Source organism: Peromyscus californicus, unplaced genomic scaffold, assembly GCF_007827085.1.
Source record: "Peromyscus californicus insignis strain IS unplaced genomic scaffold, ASM782708v3 Scaffold_15__1_contigs__length_86483966, whole genome shotgun sequence".
NCBI lineage: Eukaryota > Metazoa > Chordata > Mammalia > Rodentia > Cricetidae > Peromyscus > Peromyscus californicus.
Window position 1 is genome coordinate 14,459,305 of NW_026294447.1, and position 23,196 is coordinate 14,482,500.

Sequence of the window (23,196 nt, forward strand, 5' to 3'; positions counted from 1 at the left end):
AAAAAAAAAAAAAAAAAAAGAAAAGAAAAAAAAGAAAATGCTCTTGAATGACAGCCAAGGGTCTCAGATGTACTGAAATGCTACGGAGCTCCTCAACATTTTCTAAGCCCAGAAAGATGACCCAGAGAGGCAGTATCTGGCTTAATGCATGCTCTAAAAATGGTAAGAGAAGTGTCTGTCACTTTAAGTAGAGAACAGCGACTCAGCACAGTATAGGGAAAGTAATGTGGCCTTTGAAATATGAGTACAGGTGGACCGGAAGCATGGAAACAGCAAAGAGGAGCTGAGGCAGGGGCTGCAGGAAGGAAGGAGGAGGGACTGAATAAATGAGAAATAAGCTCCCACATAGTCAACACCAAAGCATCCAGGCTTTGCAGACCAGCTCTTGCCAGCAGCACCAGAGGCCTTTCTGAAAGCTCCCGGACTGTCGCACATGGGACAAATAGGAGCAGGTAGAGGAGCAGGTCAGAGGTGGGTGGGGTTCTGTCTTTAAAACAACAAAGACCTGATGAGCATGGCTAATTAGCAAGGCTGCATTCGTATTTCCCACCCTGGCTTGACAGGACAGTGAGAATTATGAAGTGGCGGCTGGCAGATAAATGGGGTTTCCTCCACCATCTGTCTTCCAAATGATCCTGTAGGTACAGCTATTATTTCAGTCAGCCACTGGCAGGCAGGCAATTGTTCACAGCCTCTGTGAAGCATAGCGGCTGTCAAGGGCTTGGGGAGTGTTACAACTTTCCACAGGCCCGTTTTCAGCTTTTCTGAACCATTAACACAGAGCAGGCCGATGTGAGAGCCACCAGGAGGGATTGGTGGTCTTTCCCCTTGCCTGGCCACTAGGCCTCCCGGAATGTTTCCTTCACCCTCATCCTCTCCTCTCGACCTTCCTCTCCACAGTCTTCCTCTGTCTCTTCATGCATGGTACCTCAGGTTTCCTCTCCTCCTGTGATTCCCCTTTTCTCTCTTTATTTCCCTCACAAACTGCAAAAATATCTTGGGAGGCAAGTCAGTATTTCCCCTAGGAAGTCCAGAGCATGGAGGAAGGAAGAGGGAGGGGGATGTTGGGACGGGAGGGGGAGGTGTTGGGCGGGGGGAGAACAGATGGAAACCAACTACAGCTTCATGCAGAGGGAGGCTCAGAAGTCTGGTGGTGTTGTCTCAGGGAACTGGAGTTTCAAAGAAGAATTAAAAAGAAAAGAGAGAGAGAAAAAAAAAAGAGATGCTTGCAAAAGACATCCTGTCTTAAGTGCTGTGTTAATCCTGGCTAATAAATTGCTTGTTAGATAAGAGAAAAAAAAACAGCTGGAAGACAGAGTCTCATTAAAACCCCTCAAAGGTAGGTGTGAACTTGAGCACATTAAATAGCTTCCTGCAATTCGCTAGGTTCATCTTGTCAGCAGTTTAATTTTCATCCCTTTAGGACCAATTTGAGTGACATCTTCAGTCCACATCCGGTTCAGTGTGATGGGTCCAAAGCAGCCCATGACGTTCTCACCTTTACACTCATTCTTCAGAACCCCATTACTGCAGACCCAGAATGCAATAGCGTCCCACTGTTCAAGTGCACCTTCTGAAACAGGGCGTGTCTTTGAAAGGGCGGTAGCTTGAGGTTCAGCGTTATAGATGACATTTGGTGGATGCTTGTGAAACCCGGAGAAGTTGGGAAGACAGCTAGAGCTGACGACCCTTCTCCTCACTCTTGCTTGTATGCTTATGTGCCATGCCTTGGCCCATACCCCTTCCCTTTTCTAGGCCTCTACTTCTGTCACCAGTCTGCCTGGAAGCACAGCTAACAAAGACAATGAACCAAATTAAATCAAAACAATTCAAAACACCTTCTCTCAAACTGCCACCTCTGTAAGAGCTGTCGTATATTAAAATTGCTATATTTCACTAGATAATGGAATTCAAGTTCCCTTGCTTCGACTGCGCCAGGAAGGGATTTTGAGTACTGTGTCTATTATTGAAATGTCTGTTTTCCTCAGAGTCAATCAACTGAATGTATTCTCTTCTGAGATTTCATTGCCATAAAAATGTGGGGAATCACTGCTGGTACTACATTGAGATTCAGGCACAAAGCTGGTCCTACGTTGTATAGGGTGAGGCCAGTGACTTTCCGTCTAATGCCCCATCAGAGAATCTGCATGTGGATCCAGAAACAGACAACTGTAAAGATGAAAGGAATCACCAATGTCGCCACACTGAGTCAACAGACATGATCTTGTACCATCCTGGGTAAACCTGGTGCACAGCCTCAAGTCCATGACATGGAAAGGCTGAATATGCAAAGCATCATGTCAGTGTAGACAGGATATTTCCCTGGTTTCTCCTCATACTCCCACCTCATGCAAGATCCCTTCTGAAAGTTTATACACTTTACTTTGGAGGTTAAGGACTTGGTTAGTTTCCTATTGTCACTGTAACAACTTACTACCAATTCAGTGGATTCAAAGAACACAAATTTATTTATTTTGGGGTGGTGTGTACGTGTGTGTGTGTGTGTGTGTGTGTGTGTGTGTGTGTGTGTGTGTGTGTACAGGCCTGATTGCTTTCTCAACTGCTTTCCACTTTATTGAGACAGGGTCTCTCATTGAACCTCAAGCTTGCCAATTCTGGCTAGTATAGCTCGTCAGTTTGTCTTAGGGATCCCTTTTGAGGTCTGTTATGGATGCTATGGATTTAAACTATAATCCTTACACTTTAACAGCAAGTGTTTTATGCACTGAGCCATCTTGCCAGCTGCATAACAAGTATATTATTATTATTATCATTATTATAATTATCATCTTAAAGTCAAAGCATGGCAAGGCTGCATTTCTTCTGCTGCTCTAAGAGAGATACTATGTTCATGTTGTTTCTATCTCCTAGAGGTCATCTGCATCTGTAGTCCTTTTCTTTATCTTCAAAGCTGGGGATTAGTTTTCATTCTCTCTCTCCCCATCCCCCAGTCCCTCCTTCCCCACTTTCATTACCACACCACCTTTCCTGATTCTAACAGTCCTGTCTCCCCTCATAAGGACCACTGTGATTCAGTGGGCTCACTTAAATAACCTGTGCTAACCTATCTCAAGATCCCTAATCATATGGGCAAAATTTCTTTTGCTATGTAAAGCAGCATGCCTATAGGTACCATGGGGCAGCATGTGAGCACCTCTGAAGGAGGTGTCATTCAGTCTACCCCAATGACCCACACAAACCAGAATCTTAGCTTGTCGTAGGATTTATCTAAAGGTCATAGCCATCAACAATGGTTCTCATAAGCCTATTTCTGCCCACCTGAAGAAAGGAAATATTTTCCTGGTACTAAACTGATTGTGTTCCTCTTGTCTTTTTAAGGGAGTTAGAGGGAATGAAGACATGATGTGTAAGTTCCCCAATGGAAAAGAAAAGAGAAATTCTTCTAAAGTGACTTAGACATTTGCCTGTTAGAGCTCAGAACATCCTACTCGGATCTTTTTTGGCTCTTGAACTGAACACCTTGGGGTAGTGGAAATGCAGGTAGGAACCTTTAGTAGATAGTAGAGATACTGGGATGGAAGGGCACATCATCAGTTCTCTCTCCTTACTTAAGGCTATGTTCTTATAAAGGACCAAATCTTCTCTTCTATCTCTTTGCCCTACTTATATCCCATTTCCACTCCTCTTGAGAGGAAACACCATATGCTTCTAAGCGTCTCTATTTTAGAATAAAACAATCTTCCCCACTGCTCTCAACCTTAACACCTGTGCTGATGTCATCTCTGTCACCTCCGTTTCAGCCTCTCATGTAATGGCCTTCTGCTCCTGGTACTTTATACCCCCACACTTTTTTAAGTGACAAGTTTCAATAGTGTTTCAGATTCATCCTGTTGTGAAAATGAAGACTTCAACATTTTATAGTGAAACATGTAAGTACCATTGTGATAAAGTCAACATGCATTGAATGCTTACATTATGCTGTCACCATGCTAAGTATTTAACATACAGTATTTCATTTCATCTTCAGCAAATCTCTGAATCGAGTTTCACTTTCTAATAGTTAATCAGGAAGTAATGAGAAAGCACCACTCTCTGATACTGAATGAGAATGCAATGGTTCTTCTAATGTGTGTATACATATGCTGATGCACATATGCAAAGTTATATATATATATATATATGTGTGTGTGTGTGTGTGTGTGTGTGTGTGTGTGTGTGTGTGTGTGTGTGTGTATTGCTCAGGAAAGGTTAGTTCAAGGGAAAAGTATTTTAAAAGTCAGTGTTTACACAGAGCTAGTGAAAGTATGTTATGTACAAAAATATTCAGAGTTTATTTTTACTTAGGTTGAGAGAGGTAATAATAAACACTTTGCTAACACATTGTATTTATAATCTAGAAACATACATCTATTGATCTACTCATGTGTGTTCTTATATATGTGGATATCATTGAGATTTGGTGTTAGCTCTCTTATCTATGAATGCTACAATTCTTATCTGTGATAAATATCAGGATGCTCCAGAAAACCAAGAAAAGTAATGAGCGTAACTGTGGTTACTTGAGCAAAAACTCATGGCATAGTCCCAGGACAGAGGTGAGTGAAGATGAGAGATACCAGCAGCCTAAATTCTAATGCTGGTACTTAGCCTTCTAAGACATGGCCTCAATTTATACTCCCACTCAAGTATTATTTATCTTATGTTTAATTTATCATTACTATTATTATTATTATTATTATTATTATTATTATTATGTTTGCTTTTTGATTTTTTGAGACAGGAACAGAGTCTATGTAGGCCTGGCTGACCTAAAACTCACTTCTTGGATTGTTTTTTTTCCCAATAAGCTCCTGCATGCATGGGATACCCTGGTCCGGCCAGCTGGGGATCTCCCATGTCTGCAAATTCATGAAAATATCCCTCTGTCTTGTTTTAGTCATTGTTCTATTGCTGTGAAGGGACACCACGACCAAGGAAACACTTATAAAAGAAAGCATTGAATTGGGGCTTGTTTACAGTTGCAGAGGTTTAGTCCATTTTTATCACGGCAAGGAGCATGGTGGCATGCAAAGTGCTGGCATAGTGGCTGAGAGCTACATCCTGATCTTTCAGGCTGAGAAAGAGACCAGAATCTTAAAACCTCAAAGCCCACCCCCAGTGACATACTTCCTCCAATAAGGCCATACCTTTCAATCCTTCTAATTCTTTCAAATGGTGCTTAGTCACTCTCTGGTGAGTAAGCATTCAAATATATGAGTCTATGGGGGCCACTCTTACTTAAACCACCACATGCCTAGGGGCAGAAAACTCATGGCATAGTCCAGGACAGAGGTGATTAAGGATGGTAGATACTAGCAGCCTAAATCCTAATGCTGGCACTTAGCCTTCTAAGATGTGGCTTCAGTTTAACTCCCATTCAACAGTATTATTTACCTTTTTAATTTAGTTGGGGTTTATTTGTTTTATTTTGTTTGTTGTTGTTGTTTTTGGCTTTCTGCTTTTTTGAGACAGGGTCTATATAGCCTTGGCTGGCCTGAAACTCACTGATTTTATTTTTTCCTCCAGTAAGTTCCTATTCATATCTTTCTGCCTGGAGGCTTTAATAGGGCAAGTTCACTCTTTTAATAAGAATGTACTAAATTTCTGCTAAATCTTAGGTTCCAGATCCCAGTCACATGGCTCCTGGCTTCTCAGAATTTAATACAATGTGTACAAGATGACACATTGTGTGCACATGACTACGTGCACACAAACATTTCTGTAGGTTTCATGAAGAAAGAAAGATGTTGCAAGGGGCTGAGCAGGGAAGGTCTTTGTGAGACAGTTCGTGGAATTGAAAAAAATGGTCAGTGTGTGCCACACTGGGGAAAGAAGTATTCTTGGCAGCAGACACAGAGTTTGTAAAGGTTCTCAAGTGCAAAAGAGCCTGACATGCTTGAAGTGGCCAAGCAATTACAGCCAGTGAGTAATGAGGTAGCAATTGCCTCATGGTCCTGGTTGAATTTAGGGAGATACGGCTCTCTAGGTCTAAGCAGATCTGGGAACTATGTATGACCCCTTCCCTTCCCGCCCCTCCCCTCCCCTCCCCTCCCTTCCCCTCTTCTTCCTTTCCCTTCTCTCAGCTCCCTTCCCCTCCCCTCCCCCTCTCCTTCCTCTCCTCCTCTTCTCTTCCATTTCTTTTTCTTTATTCTATGGAATAAGAGGAAAAAGAGAGCAGATGTGGAGGAACCCAGTGGGTAGAATGTAGATCATGCTCCTTACAATGTCCTCAGATTCTCTCCTGCTGTATCAAGAGGTGATAAGCATATGATGGAACCTGAGCGGGGAGGCTGACTCTCCACCATAGAGGATCCTCAGGAGCCCACAGAAATGGGAACACGAGGTCAGAGCTTTCCCCAGCTTAGCCTTAAGCTTGAAGGGGGCACTTATATCACTTCTAATCCCCTTTCCTATTGCTTTTGAGGGGAAAGTGAGGCCAGATTGGTGCCCTCGAGGAGAAACTGAGCTGTGTCTTAGTTAGGGTTTCTATTGCTGTGAAGAGACACCATGACCATGGCAACTCCGATAAAGGAAAACATTTAATTGTGGTGGCTTACAGTTTCAGAAGCTCAGTCCATTATCATCATGATAGGGAGCATGGCAGCATGCAGGCAGATGTGGTGCTGGAGTAGTAGCTGAGAGTCCTACATCTTATAGGAAACAGGAAGTTGACTGAGACACTGGGCAGTATCCTGAGCATAGGAAACTTCAAAGCCTGCCCCCACAGTGATACCCTTCCTCCAACAAGGCTATACCCTCTCCAACACAGCCACAACTCCTAATAGTGCCACTCTCTATGATATTATGGGGGCCAATTACATTCAAACTGCCACAACTGGTTGTAGCCTTACCACTTTCCATTGGGAGAACAGTGCTGCATTCATGGGTTCAGAGGAGGGAAGCTGAGTCTTCCATTGATTGGATGTCTTTGGGTTCTCTTCTGTCAGAACCTGACTTTCAGATAACTTATTAACCACCACCCCTTTCACTTTTACTTAGTGAATTCCAAGACTTGACCCTTCTCTGTGGCTTCTTCTATGTTAGCTAATTTTAGGACACTAATCTCACGACAACAGTCCTGTCCAGTGAGGGAGTGAAGAGGTCCCAGTTCAGCTCTTGGATGTGAACATCAGACTTCCCTGAAGGTTTCTGAAACTTTGCTGTTGTCTTTAATGTTTTCTTGGTGGGTAGACATCTGCTTCTCTGAGAGGCTGTCAGGACTTTCCAGCATTACCCAGTCTTAGGGCACACTGCTTCCAAAGTGATCTGTATAATGCAACACCTTGACCTTAGGGATGGTCTTTACACTTCCCCCCAGGAATGGCTTGTAAGCCCCTTGTGTCCTTCCATGAACAGTTTCAGACTATGTCTTATTGTTTCCTGTTCCACATTCCATAATGGCGACTAGTCAGCTTGGGGGGGGTCTTTATTTTTCTTTTGATGAAGGAAGAAAATTTTGATACCATCCATTGCTACTAGGATGGGTCCACAGGAAGAGAGGTGGTGGTACATAGAGGGATTCCGTGGGCATTGGGGACAGTGAAGAGGAGGGTTTGGAAAATCTACATCTCCATAGCACCATGCACTCTCTCTCAGCAGCTCGACCACATGTCACTTCATCCACTTGGCCTGAGGCAGACACAGTGGAGATTATTTTACTTTGGGACATGAAGAACCAGATACAGAAAAATTGTAGTTTGTCTAAAGACACAACACTAATGTCAAAGCCAGGAGGTCTTCTGCTAAGGATTCAGATCATCATACGTTGTCAAGAAGAAAGCCTGTGCAGCTTGTAGTTTGGTAGAAAGTAACGTAATACACTATTTAGAGGGATGACATTTGGGATTTTGGTTGGAGCAGACCTACTGTTCTAACTGCCCTGACCTCTCTTGCCTGCATGGTTCTTTACAAATGGCCTACTAATAATGCTAGGCTTCCATTTTATAAATAAAGCACTATAATTGTGTGGAAATAGTATGCCATCACCATAGTTTTCCTGAGACTATCTTAGTTGAACACATCAAATTCTTCCAGAAAGATATGTCATCACCAATGTATGTGTTAGTGAGATCTAGTTGCTTTCTTTTTCCTCTAAGGGCTATATTCACTTTAGACTAAGTTCAATTTGTAGAGCCCATGGTTCTTTTAAGTAACCTTGGGGAAGTAGTCAGAGAAAGGACTCTCTGCCTCCTTGGAGTCACACAGCTGCATCTTCAGAATGATTTTGAACCCATTCTTTAAAGAGTAGCATGAATTCCTGTTCAAAGGATAGAGAATATTCTCAGACCACAAAGTGCGAAGTGTTCATTTTCACTCCCATGGTTGGTGCCAGATGCTTCTTTCAGCAAGTGGCTCCTCCCACTGGGCACTTAGTTCAGCTATCTCTCATGTGCTAGAGTGTCTGTCTATGAAATGTTGAAGGATCATAAAAATGGCCAGAGACTTGGATAACATCTGCTCCACATGCCCTGAGCCAGCATGGCCTGCAAGAAACTGTGCCCATCTACCAGCCAGCACCACTGTCAGCAGCCATTAAACTCCTATAAAGTCACTGCTTCAGGGTCCAACACAGGAAAGACTGACTCAGACCTGACATACACTGAGCGTGGAGGCGGCAGGCACAGGGCTGTACATTCATTATGTCATCCAGTTACTACAATCACAGTCACCCCCAAAGCCACATATGCGACAGAGCTGGCATTGGATTTTAAAGGACAAATGGTTGAACCATGGATCCCTCTTTGGTATCCTGAAATGCTTACTCCTGTGAAGAACCACAAGGGGGTGCTCTGTTCCAACTCACCAAACTTTACAATAGTTTATTTTATGGAGGGGTGTGTGTGTGTGTGTGTGTGTGTGTGTGTGTGTGTGTGTGTGTGTGTGTGTTAGTGTGTGTGTTACAGTTTCAACACTCTATTCCCACCCACATTTCCTTTCTTTCTTTTCTCACAGCAGTGGGAATGGAACCTGGGCCTCACACTAGACAAGCACTCTACTGCTGAGTTACACTCCCTAGAAACATTTCCGGACATTTTCTGTCTAAATTACAAGGCTCCTTTAATATTGAAATATTCCAGACTGATGTAAACATGTCTACAAATATTGGGTGTTACCACCAGGCCTGACACAGAAAACACTCAGTGGGGAAGCCTCTTTGTTGTGGACAAAAGATGTGCTCACTCTCCAATAAAAGTGTATTCTTTGTTCTCCAAAAACCAGGGAAAGACAGGATTGTTTTTAAGGAAAACTCCATGCTTCAGCTATGAAGGATGCAGGTATAATTAAATAGACATTTGGTGCACGTGATCAGTGCTTACACAAGAATGTTCTTAAGAATTTGTGATCTCCAGCCTCAGTGCTCATGGCAAAGCCTGAAGAATCCATGGGCTGAATTTTCTTTACTTCAGCTCAACTTTTCTAAGAAGGGACTAAGAAGGACCATCCAGAAGGGTTTGGACAAAGGAGACTTTTGGTGAAGATTTGAAGGTAACTTTTGCATCAGGAAGGCTTGCCTACATACCATAATTACATGTTCCTGTGCTTTGGATTTATAATGTCCTCCTCAAAAGCTTAGCCTGGGAAAATGAAACATTGGTCCATCATTCCAGTGCTACATGGGCCAAGTGGGGGATCTTCAGGTTACTGAAAGTACACTTTTTGTTTTGTTTTGTTTTTTTCAAGACAGCATTTCTCTGTGTAGTTTTACTCCTTTCCTGGAACTCACTTTGTAGACCAGGCTGGCCTCGAACTCACAGAGACCCACCTGCCTCTGCCTCCCGAGTGCTGGGATTAAAGGTGTGTGCCACCATTGCCCAGCTTGAAAGTACACTCTTAAGGGAGCTTGTGGGACCCAGTCTCTACTTTTCATGTTTGGGCCACAAGGAGATCAGGTTTCTACTACCATGGTGTACTGTTACATACTTGAGACCTAAAAGCAATGTGTCTGCACGATCACAGAATGGACTCTCTAGAATGATTAGCTAAAGAAACACAGTGATTGCACCAGCTGTTTGTCAAGTAGGAGAACATAGAAACAGTTTCTGAATTTCTAACGAGAACCAAGGACAACCTTCCTTTGTAGCACCTTGCTGACAAGTCAGCAACTCATTCTGAGCAGTGAACCGAGACGTGCCTGTGGGCACATGTGGGGTTTAAACTGAAGTGATCATACAAAATTAGGGCCTTCACTGACGTTTTCCTGCATCTCAGTGCATGCTGCCCATGCTCACTCCATTGCCCTCTTGCCCTTTTCTTCTCCATATATACACGTGGTAAAATCCAGCTCCACATGAAAGAGAGCATGTGATAGCTGTCTTTCTATACCACTTGCCTCCTCATTTCCCCTCCTTGTAACCCCTTCCTCCCACACTCTACATCCAAGTCCTATATATACACGCCTAAGTCCAAACTCCACATGGGAGAGAGGTGCTGACCAGTTAGGCACATGTCCTTTATCCATGCCATGTAAGTCTTTGTCTTTGTTTCTTGCTGGGAAAAGGGCTCACTGAAGCATTTCTAGCGTTACTGGTGACTGAAGTACCCTCTCCAGAGGAAGTGACCTCTGTGGGGTTTCTGGGAGTTCAGCACAGCTCTTTCCTCAACGTGGCCAGCTGGGCTGTGTGTGTGAGCTTGCACTTGTCGGCCACGCACGCACGCCATCCTGTGCCAATGGGAGGTACATCGATTATCAATGAGAAATCTACTTATTTGAATTTTGGTTGGAAATACATTAAGGAAATTCCCCATCACCCTTCCCATTTGCATCTTTCCCCATCTCAAATTGCTTATCTATATAGATAATATTGATACGACATCAAATTATTTTGCCTGGTATGGTGGTGCATGCCTCTGAGGATCTCAAATACACACACACACACACACACACACACACACACACACACACACACACACACACACACTTTCTTTAAAAGCAATCCTGGTGGTAGCAGGGGGAAGATTGCCAATTGATTAAAACCCTTATCAACTTGTCATATTAATTCTCTCAAAATTTGAGTTGGTAAATGTATAATTGATAACAAAATAATTTTAACAATATAGTAATCTTTGTAGGTCAACCAGCTGAGTTGTAATTTTGTTCACAAGAGCAGGTATCTTTAGGTGCACAATTCCCTTAACTCTAGGTTCTCATTTAACCAAACATTGTCATCACTGGTTCTTCTTGGAGCAGTGCAGACCTGAAGGCCTCTGAGTCCACCTGCTTCCTTGTGTGTGCTTGCCAGAGTTGGCCATTCTGCAGCCGAAGTTACTCAGGTCACTCTCCTTGAAAGCCAGTGGGGTGACATTTGCTTTGCCACAGAAATAAGCAGACAAGTGGATCCGATCTGATCTAGTCTGCCTTACAATTTGACAGGGCCTGGAGCTGGTCTGTTGAGTGATGGGCATGTTGAAGAAAACTCTTAAACTGAACATATATTACTGATTCCAGCAGGAGGGTGTGTGGTGGTTAGCCTATACGCTTACTCACAAAAAAAGAAAACAACCCAACTTTTGCTGAATACCTATCATGCTCTGCACTGAGCTTAGCTCCTCCATCTTCTTTACACTTCAAGCTTTCCCATAATTTCCTCATCATTCTGGTCTCTGACCTGAGGTCTCCTGCAGGCACACAAAGCTCCCCACTAGCATAACAGGTGTGATGGTGTTCACCTGCTTGGTGGTGCTTTAAAGGTTTCACAAACAACTGAGAGAGAAGAACTTCCACCACAGAGTTAAAATATTTAATGACAAAGTTCGAGTTGCTGAAATAGTGAACCAACACAACAGCTGTTACTCGTCTCTGAAGGAAACAAAAACGGTGCTGAATGGCAGAGAGAATTTCTGAGGAACCAAGAACAACACACATTAACAGCATCACAATTCTGCAAGTTAGGAGTAAAACCTAGCTCAACTAGTTTCTCTTATTTAGGGAACTTTGTAAATGTTTCTACCTAAATGCATAACCTGTGCTAGTCACAATAGTATAAGACAGATTTCACTATAATTTTAAGTCTAACACATAATCTTACTTTTATCAGACCTTAAAAAAAAGTTAGCTACTGATCTTGTAACATTTACAAATACATTCTTTGAAATGAAACATCAACCTGAATAACTGCATAGTTCCTGTACATAGATCTCTAATCATTCTAGTGAAACATCAACCTGAATAACTGCATAGTTCCTGTACAAGACCTCTAATCCTCTAATGAAGAATGCTACAGCTACATTCCAGGAAGAAGTAGAAACACTGGCAAGCTCCTTTTCTTTATGCATTGTCAAGATAATTTGTGAAGACCTTCAGAGAAAGACAGCATTTCCCAAATTCATAGTGAAGTGCAGATATGAACACGAAATCTTCTAGCAAGCTCAACCAAATGACTTGGTCCCAAATGACAGGAGTCCTTTTAGCAAAGTTCTGTGGGTTAGACTGCATTAGTATTTCCTATTGCAGCGCCTTCTACAAAAGGACAGAAATGAATTTCACATGTGTTGTCACGGGCTTCTCTGCTGGATAGTTGAAGAGGGGCAGCAATTGCTGTTAGAGCCCCATGTTTGGTGGAGGACAAGCAGGATTCACCACAAGTCAAGGTCATGGTGATGGCCTGGAAGCTGACTGATCAGTAGAGGAAGCTAACAAAGCTCCAGGCAGGCTTTTCTTCCAGTCCAGGCTATTTCTAACAAGACTTAGGCCTAATGTGGTCAACAGAGAGAATGGAAAGAGGGCAGGTGAAGGGCACCTATAAGAATTAGGCTGAGGAGGAAGCCTCAGCTTTCACAGTACGCACACGGCCTCACCCTCTGCCCCTTCAGACACAGCTGCCCCAAAGCTCTTGTCAGGTAGCAGACAACCAATTTTATTCTTGAGTTGTGTGAGGAAAGTTAGACTACTGCTCTCAACTATTTATACCAACTCTCTGAAACTAGAATCCAGTTTTGGAAGATGAGTATGCATATTATCTGAGCTAAAGTCTGCAAATGAAACCAATTTGGAGTGATATTTGGGGGCTTTTTATTTTTGTCTTTTTAGAAATCAGCTAGCTCCAATCAATAGTCAGAAGATGGCATGTTCCTGGCTTACTTAACATATTAAGACACCTAAAGGAAAGTGTAAGATACAGTAAACATTCTTAGCCCACAATATACATTTTACAGTACGCTCTTCAACTGGACTATCTGCCCAAGAGGATTCACAAACTTGTTTGCAGCAAATCCGTCCTCCTGACATCATACCTATGATATTCCATGGACCATGTGCTCTTTCTCTGGGATGCATTATCAGGAGAACTTAAGCTATTTAAATCAGCATTAGTAATCTAAAGTCATCTTATGCTGCTGTGTCAGAGGCTACATCACACATAAACAGGTGACTCGGTGGACAGGAAAGAATGACAGGGTCCTGAAGACCCAGCAGCTGAAAACTCCATGCATTGCCATGAGTATCTGGCATGTGTAGCTTGCCTCATTGCTTTATGAGGAACAAGCATAGATTTTTTTTTTTTGTTTTTATGTTTAGCTTTTAACCCTCCAACAAACAAAACTTCCAGGGTCTACGTGCAGTATTACCTTGAGCAACACAGAATCCAAAGGTATGGAAGAGATTCTGTTCAACCTGACAGCAGTGTAAAGGCTCCTAACCATGCTGCCTGTACCAGAACAGGCAAGTTCAAACCCACAAGTATGTAACCTGTCGAGAAGCACATGTTAAATGACACACACAAACTGAAAACAAAAACAATATCCAAACCTCCAAAACCCAGATACCAAGAAGCTAAAGGTCCTTTGCCAATGCTGCTGTGAGAGTGCCTTGAACATTGGGCATAGCTTCGTAAAAAGAGAAAAAAAAATAAAAGTAGCATCTTTTCACATTATAATTTATAGACTTTTACATAGACAAATCATTTATTTTTATTTTACTTTATTCATTATTATTGTTGTATTTGTGTATGTGTTTGATATGGTGTGTCTTGACATATGTGTGGAGGTCAGAGGTCAACTCTGTGGAGTCTGGTCATCATCAGGTTTATGCTCTAAGCACCTTCATCCACTGAGCTTCCTCATTGACCCTAGCTAAATTATTTTTTATTAGAAGTATAACTCCCCATGTCAGTTACTATAATTTGGGACAATGACAAAAGAAACATCCATAAAGACACAGAGGTTTTAAAGTAGGTTTTTCTGTAGGTCTCTACACTCAAATTTTTATCCTTCATAGGAAAATTCCAACTAATCAAGACTGAAAAGAAGGAGCAGAAATGTTTATGCTTCAGCCCAGAAAGTAGATTTCTATTTGTGATTCTGATTAGTTTTGTGAATGCTTGTGATGGTTCATGCAAAAAGATTAATATGCAAAGAGCAAAATCTTATGCTGCTATTTTCCCTGATAAACGTGTTTTCCATAACACAGACTTAAGTCCCAGGATACTGAATTTAAATTTTGCTCTTTAAATTAAGAGAACTAGGAGAGAAAGTGAAACCACTGCTTGACTTTTAATTTTATCTAGGACCATCGTCTGATGCCAGCATATTTAACTGTTTTGTTGCTTAGTTTTAGAGGGAAAGAAAAATACATTTTGTTAGTTTAGACCTGGCTTATCATTTAGTCTGAATTTCATATTCAAACTACAAAAACAATTTTCCTTCAAAAGGAAAACACACACACACACACACACACACACACACACACACACACACACACACACACAAAATGGAAAAATAAAAATGAAGTTGATGCTATTGCAGCATTTCTTAGCAAGATAGGGAAATATATAAACACAACACGTTTTCATTCGTATTAACACATCAAAGATGAAAAACCAAAACCACTCAGTGTCCAGATACTGGAAAAACAAACAAACAAACAAACAAACAACAACAAAAAGAAAGCAGCAGCACTCTGGAATTCCTGTAATCACTGCTGAACGAACTCTTCCGTTTTCTTTAGAGGTTCACCAGGATAGGCAGTTTCTCAACATTTGTGCTTCATGGCGAGCTAAGGAGAGAGAGGGAGAGAGATGAAAACAAATGAACCTTATGAACAGTGAGCTCTCTCTGCCTTTCCTTTCCACACTCAGGATGAGACACGTCACCAGATGCTGTGCGTGGTGCTGACCACCATTCCTAGCCACAGTAACTCCTGGTAGGTGTGCACAGGACACTGCACTTGGTCAGCATGGTTGGTGTATGTGTCTGCTAGTGGAAGGTGCTCTGTGGTAGTGGGGGATGTTCTTTCATCCCACTGCAGGAACAATGGGAACAAAACGCACCAGGAGGACAAGTGACTTACCCTAGGGACAGGTGGGGTTCTTAGGTTACTGATTATGTCAGGAAGCAACATTTTTGGATCTTAATATTTGATGACACACCACGAAGTGTGAAAACTCAACAGTATGCTGAGAGGCAATCTAAAATCATCCCTAGAATGCGCATCCCAGATTTCAACCAGGTCTAAAGCTCCTGGCAATTAAATTGGATTATTGAGCAAGGATGAACAAAATAGACCTTAATTTCTAATCATTGGTGCTTTGCCTCATCCTGGAATATGTCAATAATCCATCTTTCTAGCAAAGCCCAGGGCAGTCATAGTGTCATCTTCTTGGTGGCTGAAAAAAGAGAGGTTAGAACCCTGAGCTCTCACTGGGAAAACAGCATCAACATTTCTGCATATGACAGAGGATGGCTAGACTCTATCCTGATAGTCTCTGATAAAAAAAAGCCAAACAACAACAACAAAAAAACCCACAAAAAGCAAACAAAACAAAAACTTAGCTGAAATCCCTGTACGGTAGTGCCAGTGAAGACTTCCTCATACCTTCTGCTGGCTGATGGTGATGTTTAGTCAACTGTCAGATGCAGACTTTGTGAGCTCTGAGTTCTGAGTACACCCATTCTTTTATACTGAGGCTAAAGATTTATTTATTTATTTTATTTAAACCACTGTGGTGTTGCCTAATAACTCCTGACATTAAAAGCAATGAGTCACCAACACAGTGAGATGGTAGAGTTCAGGCTCTGCCTCAGACCTATCCCAGTCTTCAGCCACATTCTGGGTCCCTTACTGTTGTTAGGCCTGCATTTTTGCACTGCCTCCAGTTTTCATATATTATTTAGCAATGAGGTCCATCAAATAAACACAGAGCTGTTAAGTGTTGTGCGTAATGAATACCAACCATAAATATTTGATCAAGGCTACTGTCTTGGTATTCATTGAGCAATTAACTTTCCACTTATGGGTTTGTGTCTGTTCACACATAGCCACTAATCTTCAGGAATGATCGTGCTACAGCTCAAACCTGACCCTGGGCCATGGCCACCTGTATTTTGCAGAAATACAATTGGATAGGACAATTTGTAACTTAGGTCTTGTTATGGTACAAATATTTGTGTCTTCCCAAAAGTCACGTGCTGAAATCTAACTGCCATGATATGGCATCAGGAGGTGGGCTTGGAAGATTACTGGATTAGGATGCAGAGTCCTCTGAATGAGAACTTTTCACTATGATAGGATACTCTCAGAGGTTACTGTAAGTGAATCAGGAAGTCAGGCACGGAATCTAGCATCTTGACCTCAGACTTCTCTGTGAGAAATTCACTGTTAATCAACTACCAGTTTATTTGTTTACTTTAAGTAGCCTGAATAGACTAATAATAGGTATTAGGGTAAGAAGTGTTAATACTCTGGCTTACAAAAGTCTCTAGGAATGAAGAACCTTAGAATTAAGAGCAGAAAGAGCATCAGACTAAACAAGATGGAGAAACCAGATTATTCAACTTTTCTGTGAGACCCTGAGCTCCAAAGTCAAGAATTTCATGCCTTCTCATTGTTTTCCATGCCCGTAAAACTGCCACAGATTAACTCAGGTGCTGGAGTTCCGCATTTATAATTTCCTCCTGGTTTATTTACTGAATATTTCACAGAAACCTCCTTTCAATGATTTGTAACCTATTCTATATGATAATTAAAAAGAAATCATTACTGATGCTAGGGATGTGCTTGAAGAGGCCCGAGTCACTTCCCTTCTGGCCCAGAGGTCCAAACTAGCAACTACAACAGAAGAGAATGGAGAAGGAGACTGTTTTCCCCTCCTAGAGAGGATAATGCCTATTGACAGCCCTTCCCCCCCAAATGTGGGCTGGTGTAGAACAGGCCAGATCAATGCTCTTTTCTGTGAAAAATGTCATTTGAGGATGCCTAGTGTGGGTAATGTTCTTGCCTGCTGACTCACACCCATGGTGGGCTGTCAAAACCTGTAATGCACGGCAACTCCGAGCTTTTGGGGGCAGGGAAAGGGAGCAGGGCTGCTTCTGTCATGAGTTGTTCTTTCCTCATGGCTGGGACTGTGCCAAACCCACAGCTCAGGAAGGAACCACACTTCCTCCAGAAAGGCTCACCAGAGCTGGAGTGAGGAGGGTGCTGGGATAGGGGAGAAGGATCTTGTCCCCTCTCTGCTCTAGAGGGGACCAGCACCTCCACAACTGGAGGATGTGGTTGTATAAAAGTGATTGTTCACTCTTGGACCTGGGTCATGGCAGGGGTCCTGGGAAAGAATAGAAGACCAAAGGTTCTTTTCTACTGTAATCTAGAAAGATAGGCCACCCTTTCCATCGGATGCTGGTTGTCCTCAGAGGAACTGTCACCTGGGACGGCTGTTCTCTGCCATGTGCACTGTGTCCTCTTGCAAACACAGCCCACTCTTCATGAATCAACAGACCACACATGTCTGGGGGATAGAAGACCTGGTTCTACCTCTAAACCCTCTTCTCACCAGCAGGCCTGCGTGGTGCTTGGCCAGTGAAATGACATCTTCATGGTGAGCCTGTACCAGTGGGGACAAATCGGCAGTTCTTGCCCCTGGGAAAGTAGCCACACCTTATCTAAAAAGGCCAACCTGCTCACTAGGAATACAGCCAAAGCTAGTGATTCATAAGTACGTATCCCAGTTTTAGAAACCTACAAGCCTAGCTCTGACACTGTCTTACACTCCCTCATACACACTCACTCAGGAACTCTAGTGTCTCTTCTCCCCGGGAACACCTTCCAGGGGGGAAACCAATTAAAATGCTGACTTCTCTTGCCTGATCCCTCTCCACTCAGACCAGACAACTTGCCTAAGCCCGCTCTACTAATACTAGACACTGCCCTGCATTGACCAAAGCTGGAGACCCCCTTGCATTTGATGGTCTCATCAACTTTTGGTCTCATTGGCTGTTTATAAACTACCTACTGCCCTATCCATTTGAGTTTGAATCACATAAACTTCATCTGTATTCCTTTTTTATTGCTGTTTTAAAGATCCTCAGTCATCTGTAATAATTCTCCAGCCTCATTACTGAGCTCATTGTGTGACCAAATGGGACAGGCTCAGTAGAAGCTATGTTTATTGAAATAAATCATAAAAATTTAGATTCATGTGCATGCTCATCTCAGCACCCAAGGAGATAGGTGCTGGTTTTAATTAATTGCCTCTGTTTTACTGATGAAAAAACATGAGCATTGAGAAATTTAGCATTTGTCCAAGGTCACCCAGATGGTAAATGACAGAGCTGGACTTAAATGTAGGATGTTAACTACTATACCATGTTATTTCCCTACCATTCAGCAAACTTGGCCACAGTGTCAGGGAAACAGTTGCAACGGCCAAGAACTTGGGTGTTTATACAACCCCTCCTGAGAGGGACGCCTATGTGGATGATATCCAGGTATTGTCTACCCCACATTAGGAAGAATAGTTCACAGCTTCCTTGGTAACCTGGTTCATGGTTTAATCATTAGCCTAAACAGTTTTAACAGAGTTTTATCAGTGCACCATCGATTGCTCAATTCTGTGGGAAGGCAGGGGCGATAATCACCTGGACAACCCACCCTTTGCAGACTTTAGGACAGTTGGAAAGTTACTTCCTTTGGCTTTCTCTTCCCTAACTCAACGCTAAAAGTGTCTTTCCAGATTTCCACTGTCCATCTCCACTTAAATAGCTTCAGTTGCTTTTTGTACTAGTGCATCTGGGGAACTCCTCACATTGCCATGTCTTCATTTCCTCCGTACACAAAGCCTTGGGGAAACATGCATCTGAGCTCCCTCCCTCTAGAACAGCTCATAGGGGTGAGGCCCTGATTCCAGCTTGTCTGCCTACTTTCTCAAACAGACTTGGCTAGATCTCCTTCAAGGAACTCTCCCTGGGTTTCACGGACAATGCACTAAGACACTGTTGTCACAGAGCGTCACTGAGACACTTAGACGGTTATGTGTAAAGGGGGACCATGGAGGAAAGGCAGCATAGGCATCCACCAAGAGCCATTCTCCTGTATGAGACCTGGAGAGGCATCTTCTGTCCCAGTAAAACACATTTTTCTCATAGCTTCTGGCTTGTTAATCCTGTTTCCCTAGCAGAAGTGGCTAATTGAATTATTCCCCCTCAAAGATCAACTAAAAACTATCTGAAGGTCCTGATCATGAGCCTGACAGGCCAATATGTCACCCAGTAGAAATGGTTTCTAGAAACTTCAATTCGAATCGCCAGCTAGAAATGAACCGCTCTTTGATATGAAGTACAAGCACAGTAATAAATCTTCCTTATCACCTGAGCAGTGGGCCTCCTCTTCCTTCCGTTTATGATTGCCTTAGATAGGGGCTGACAGTACACAGTCCTGTTCCCTTGGAAAAGGCAGTTCGCAGCAAAAGTATGAACATGTACACTACATTTCCAGTCACGTGAGAAGTACCACTCTCAGAGTTCAGGGCCAGCAGACAATCTTGCTGTGCCCTAAATTAGAGATCCAGAATAGAGGTCTTGAGTCAACACCAGCCTCTTTCAGAGTGGAAACTAGCCTTGAGGCCAGGGCTTGCTTTATGTCTGGTGAAGAGCTAACAGCACATGATGACAGATACAGAATGAGAAAGGAGCAGAGTGGAAAAGGACACCCGAGAAGTCTCAAGTCCACCATAACTCTTTCATTGTGGCCAAGAACAGGTATGTATCCTGAGACATCATCTCATGTCTCCCTCTTTCTGTGACCTGACTTGGACCCTGATATTTGGGGCAGTAATTAAAGATTTTCTCTGTTACTTAAAATACCTAAAAATCAGAAGGTCAGAGAAAGAGATGAGGATGTTAGAAAGAAGATGGTGATCATGGAATGACCCGTCAGATGGAATACAAAAAGCTACTTGATCTTCTCTCTCACCACAGGAAGTCTCTTGGTACTGTGACCTCTGGTAATCCAGCATGGAGACCATGCTCTCCGCTGGCTCACCTTGTGTGCAGTTTCTGCAAACTGCTGGGCACTGTTCTTCATGTCTTCTGTCTTCTCCTCTGCTCGGCCTAACCGTTCCCCGCGCTCATTCAAGGCCTGGCTTGCCTTCTGTACGGCACTGGTCACACTATCAGCAGCTGAATGGAGGATGCTGTTTCCTGGAACAATTGCAGGAGTGTTAGGAGCTGGCTTGTCTAGCTCACAGTGACAAAACCCCACACTGTGGAAAGGCTCAAGGCGGATGGTACCAGAAAACAATTTTACATTGCTTTGGGGTGACTCATTTACCTGTACGCACAGGTAGAACACACACAGGTCTGCCACAGGACCAGGGCAAATCCTGCCATCTTCTCTCTATCCCACCATCATCCATTCTGCTTGGGGAGGCTCAGAGAGATGGGACCCCCTGGTATTTAAGACTAACTTGCATAGGGAAATGAGAACCCCAACAAGTTCACAAAATTAGGCAAGTTCATTAAGACACATTTGGATATTATGCACATTTCCACTAATGAATTTATGTGTTACATTTATTTGTTTATCTTTTCTCTCACTGTGTGTATTTAGGTCAGAGGACAACTTTTGGAAGTTGGTTCTCTCTTTCCACCATGTGCCTTATTTATTTTTGGAGACAAGTATCTCATTCTGTAGTCTAGGCTAGCCTGGGATTCCTTCTTTCCATCTCTGCCCTGCAAGTGGTGGGATTCTTTGCTCAATAAAACCTGTAGGAGGGTTTTTGTCTTTATCTTTCCATCTGGAGGATGGCACCCAGGGCCCTGTGAGGCCAGCTAAACCTTCCACCGCTGGCTGTCCCCTCACTTCTACAGTTCATTTTGATCTGAAGGGTGACTCAATAATCACAGGAAAATTTGGGCCATATGGATTTTCTAGATATAATGATCTACACCCCTTCCTCTTTATTTTACCCCTTTATCTAGCAAGTAAGACGCGCTCCATATTGTATGGCTAAGGTGATGAGATGGCTTCTAACCTCCAATCCTGTGCTATGGCATGGATGGTCAGGCTTCTTGTGTGAGCTCTAGAATATGAAAAGCAGAGTCGCAGCCCTGCATGCTGCTAGCAGGTAGGAAAGCATTGCAGAAACTGGCAGGTGAAGAAGTCTAGCATTTGCAAACTCAGGAATGGCACCACAGAGAGTAGAAGCCAACCCTATCTCAGAAGGTCATGCGCCCTTGACACTCCACTTGACAAGACAGGCAGCACAGCTTGGTGAAGAACTTGCAGGCACATTAGCCACCGAGGACAAGCACATTGCCAAATGGCAGCCTCCGGAAAATTTATAGCTGTATTTTGTTAACACTGAATGGAAGATATTTAATGGCATTTTATATAATAGCTTTATGTCTTTGAATAAGTTGATTACATCATTTTACTTTGTACCTGAGATGGATACTTCTAGCCACAGACAGCTTTTAATAGAAATGCAATTTCCACTAGCCTCAGCTACAAAGGCTTCCTAATTTCTCCTTTGCGGGAACACTCTGTAGTTTGTGGGAAAGAATCTCAGGCAGTGTGCCTGATCCAGACAGAGCACTGAAGGAGTCACTTTGCATTTTTCAAGGACTTAAAACATACTAAAATAGAGGGAAGTGCTAAGGCTAACTAGTATTATCAGTTGTACCCAGCACAATACATACATATCTATCTATATACATCTGTCTACATACATCTATCTGTATACAGACACAGTGAACACAGAGCTGGGGAGATGGCATCCCAGGGAAATCTGGTTGGGCACAAGGGAAAGTCTGGGACTTCAGAAGAAATTTAAGAGGAGAAATCTTGGTCTTACTATGCTTTACTCATACTTACTATACTGTACTCATGACTATGGTGGCAGTTTGTTATCATAGCCAACATTAACACAGGATTTTGTAAGCATAAAACCATTCACAAATGTCACTTCATTTGTCCAAAATTCTGGGGAAGCAGACTGGACAAGTGGAAAAGCTTGTACGTGGTCATCACACTAGAAAGTGACATGGTTATTACCACTCAGCCTCCGTGTGTGTGGATGACTCTATTCTTTTTCACAGACATGATGTAGACACTATGACAGAATTGTGGACAGACTGGCATGTAGGTGTAAGTTTTCACAGGTATATGCTTTGGCAGGTGTGTGTGTTTGGCAGGTTATTTCCCAGGATAATTCCAGACTGCTTCTGCCCTAAAAGCATTCTTCTTAGTAAATAAAGAATTACTGCTTATGCTACAGGGCAAGCCAAGTGCTACAAAGTAGGATGGACTAGGGAGATGGATGAGAGGCTGAATCTCTTCCTTATCTACACCACAGTTTAGCAACAAGAGGACTGAGAACAGATGAGGCGGGAACCTGTGCGTTTCAGTGTGATAGTTCATACTGATTGTTAACTCGCCAGGTTTAGAGTCACTGAAGAGACATACTTCTGGGAATGTCTGGGAGAGCATTTCCAAAGAGGTTTAACTAGGAAATGAGACTTAACCCTGAGAGTGGGTGGCACCATCCCACAGGATAAGGCCCTGGACCGAATTAAAAAGGAGAATACAAATGGAACACTGACATTCATTTCTGCTTTCTGGCTGGAGAAGATGTGACCAACTGCCCCCTATTCCCACTCCCACAGCCCCCATCTTCCCCGCCATGATGGCCTATACTCGTAAACTGTGAAAAAAGAAAATAGCTCCTTTCTCCTACGCTGCTTCTTGATGGATATTTGATTACAGCAGTGAAGAACAGTAACACAGGGCTATGGAGATAGTTCAGTTGGCAGTGGACCTCCCGCACAAGCAGGACGACCTGAGTTTGATCCCAAGAACTTCTGTAAAAATACTAGGTGTGGTGTCGCATGCCACGGTGCTGGGTAGGTAGATGGGTGGGTCCTGGGGACTCTCTGGCCAGTCAGTCTAGCCAAATCAGGAGTTTTAGAGCCCGGTGAGATACCCAGTCT

General features: G+C 43.0%; 1 protein-coding gene across 3 annotated transcripts in view; it reads right to left on the bottom strand.

The window, feature by feature from the left end:
• Window positions 1-11,724: 11,724 nt before the first annotated feature.
• The window catches only part of Stxbp6 (syntaxin binding protein 6), a 247,811-nt gene continuing 236,339 nt past the window's right edge, over window positions 11,725-23,196 (bottom strand). For all 3 annotated transcript variants that reach the window (XM_052738450.1, XM_052738451.1, XM_052738449.1), the window contains 2 exons: window positions 20,249-20,406; window positions 11,725-14,989 (listed from right to left, as the gene is read on the bottom strand). In XM_052738450.1, the coding sequence (XP_052594410.1) occupies window positions 14,966-14,989; window positions 20,249-20,406 (182 nt within the window). In that variant the 3' untranslated portion in view covers window positions 11,725-14,965. The remainder of the gene's footprint in view (window positions 14,990-20,248; window positions 20,407-23,196) is intronic.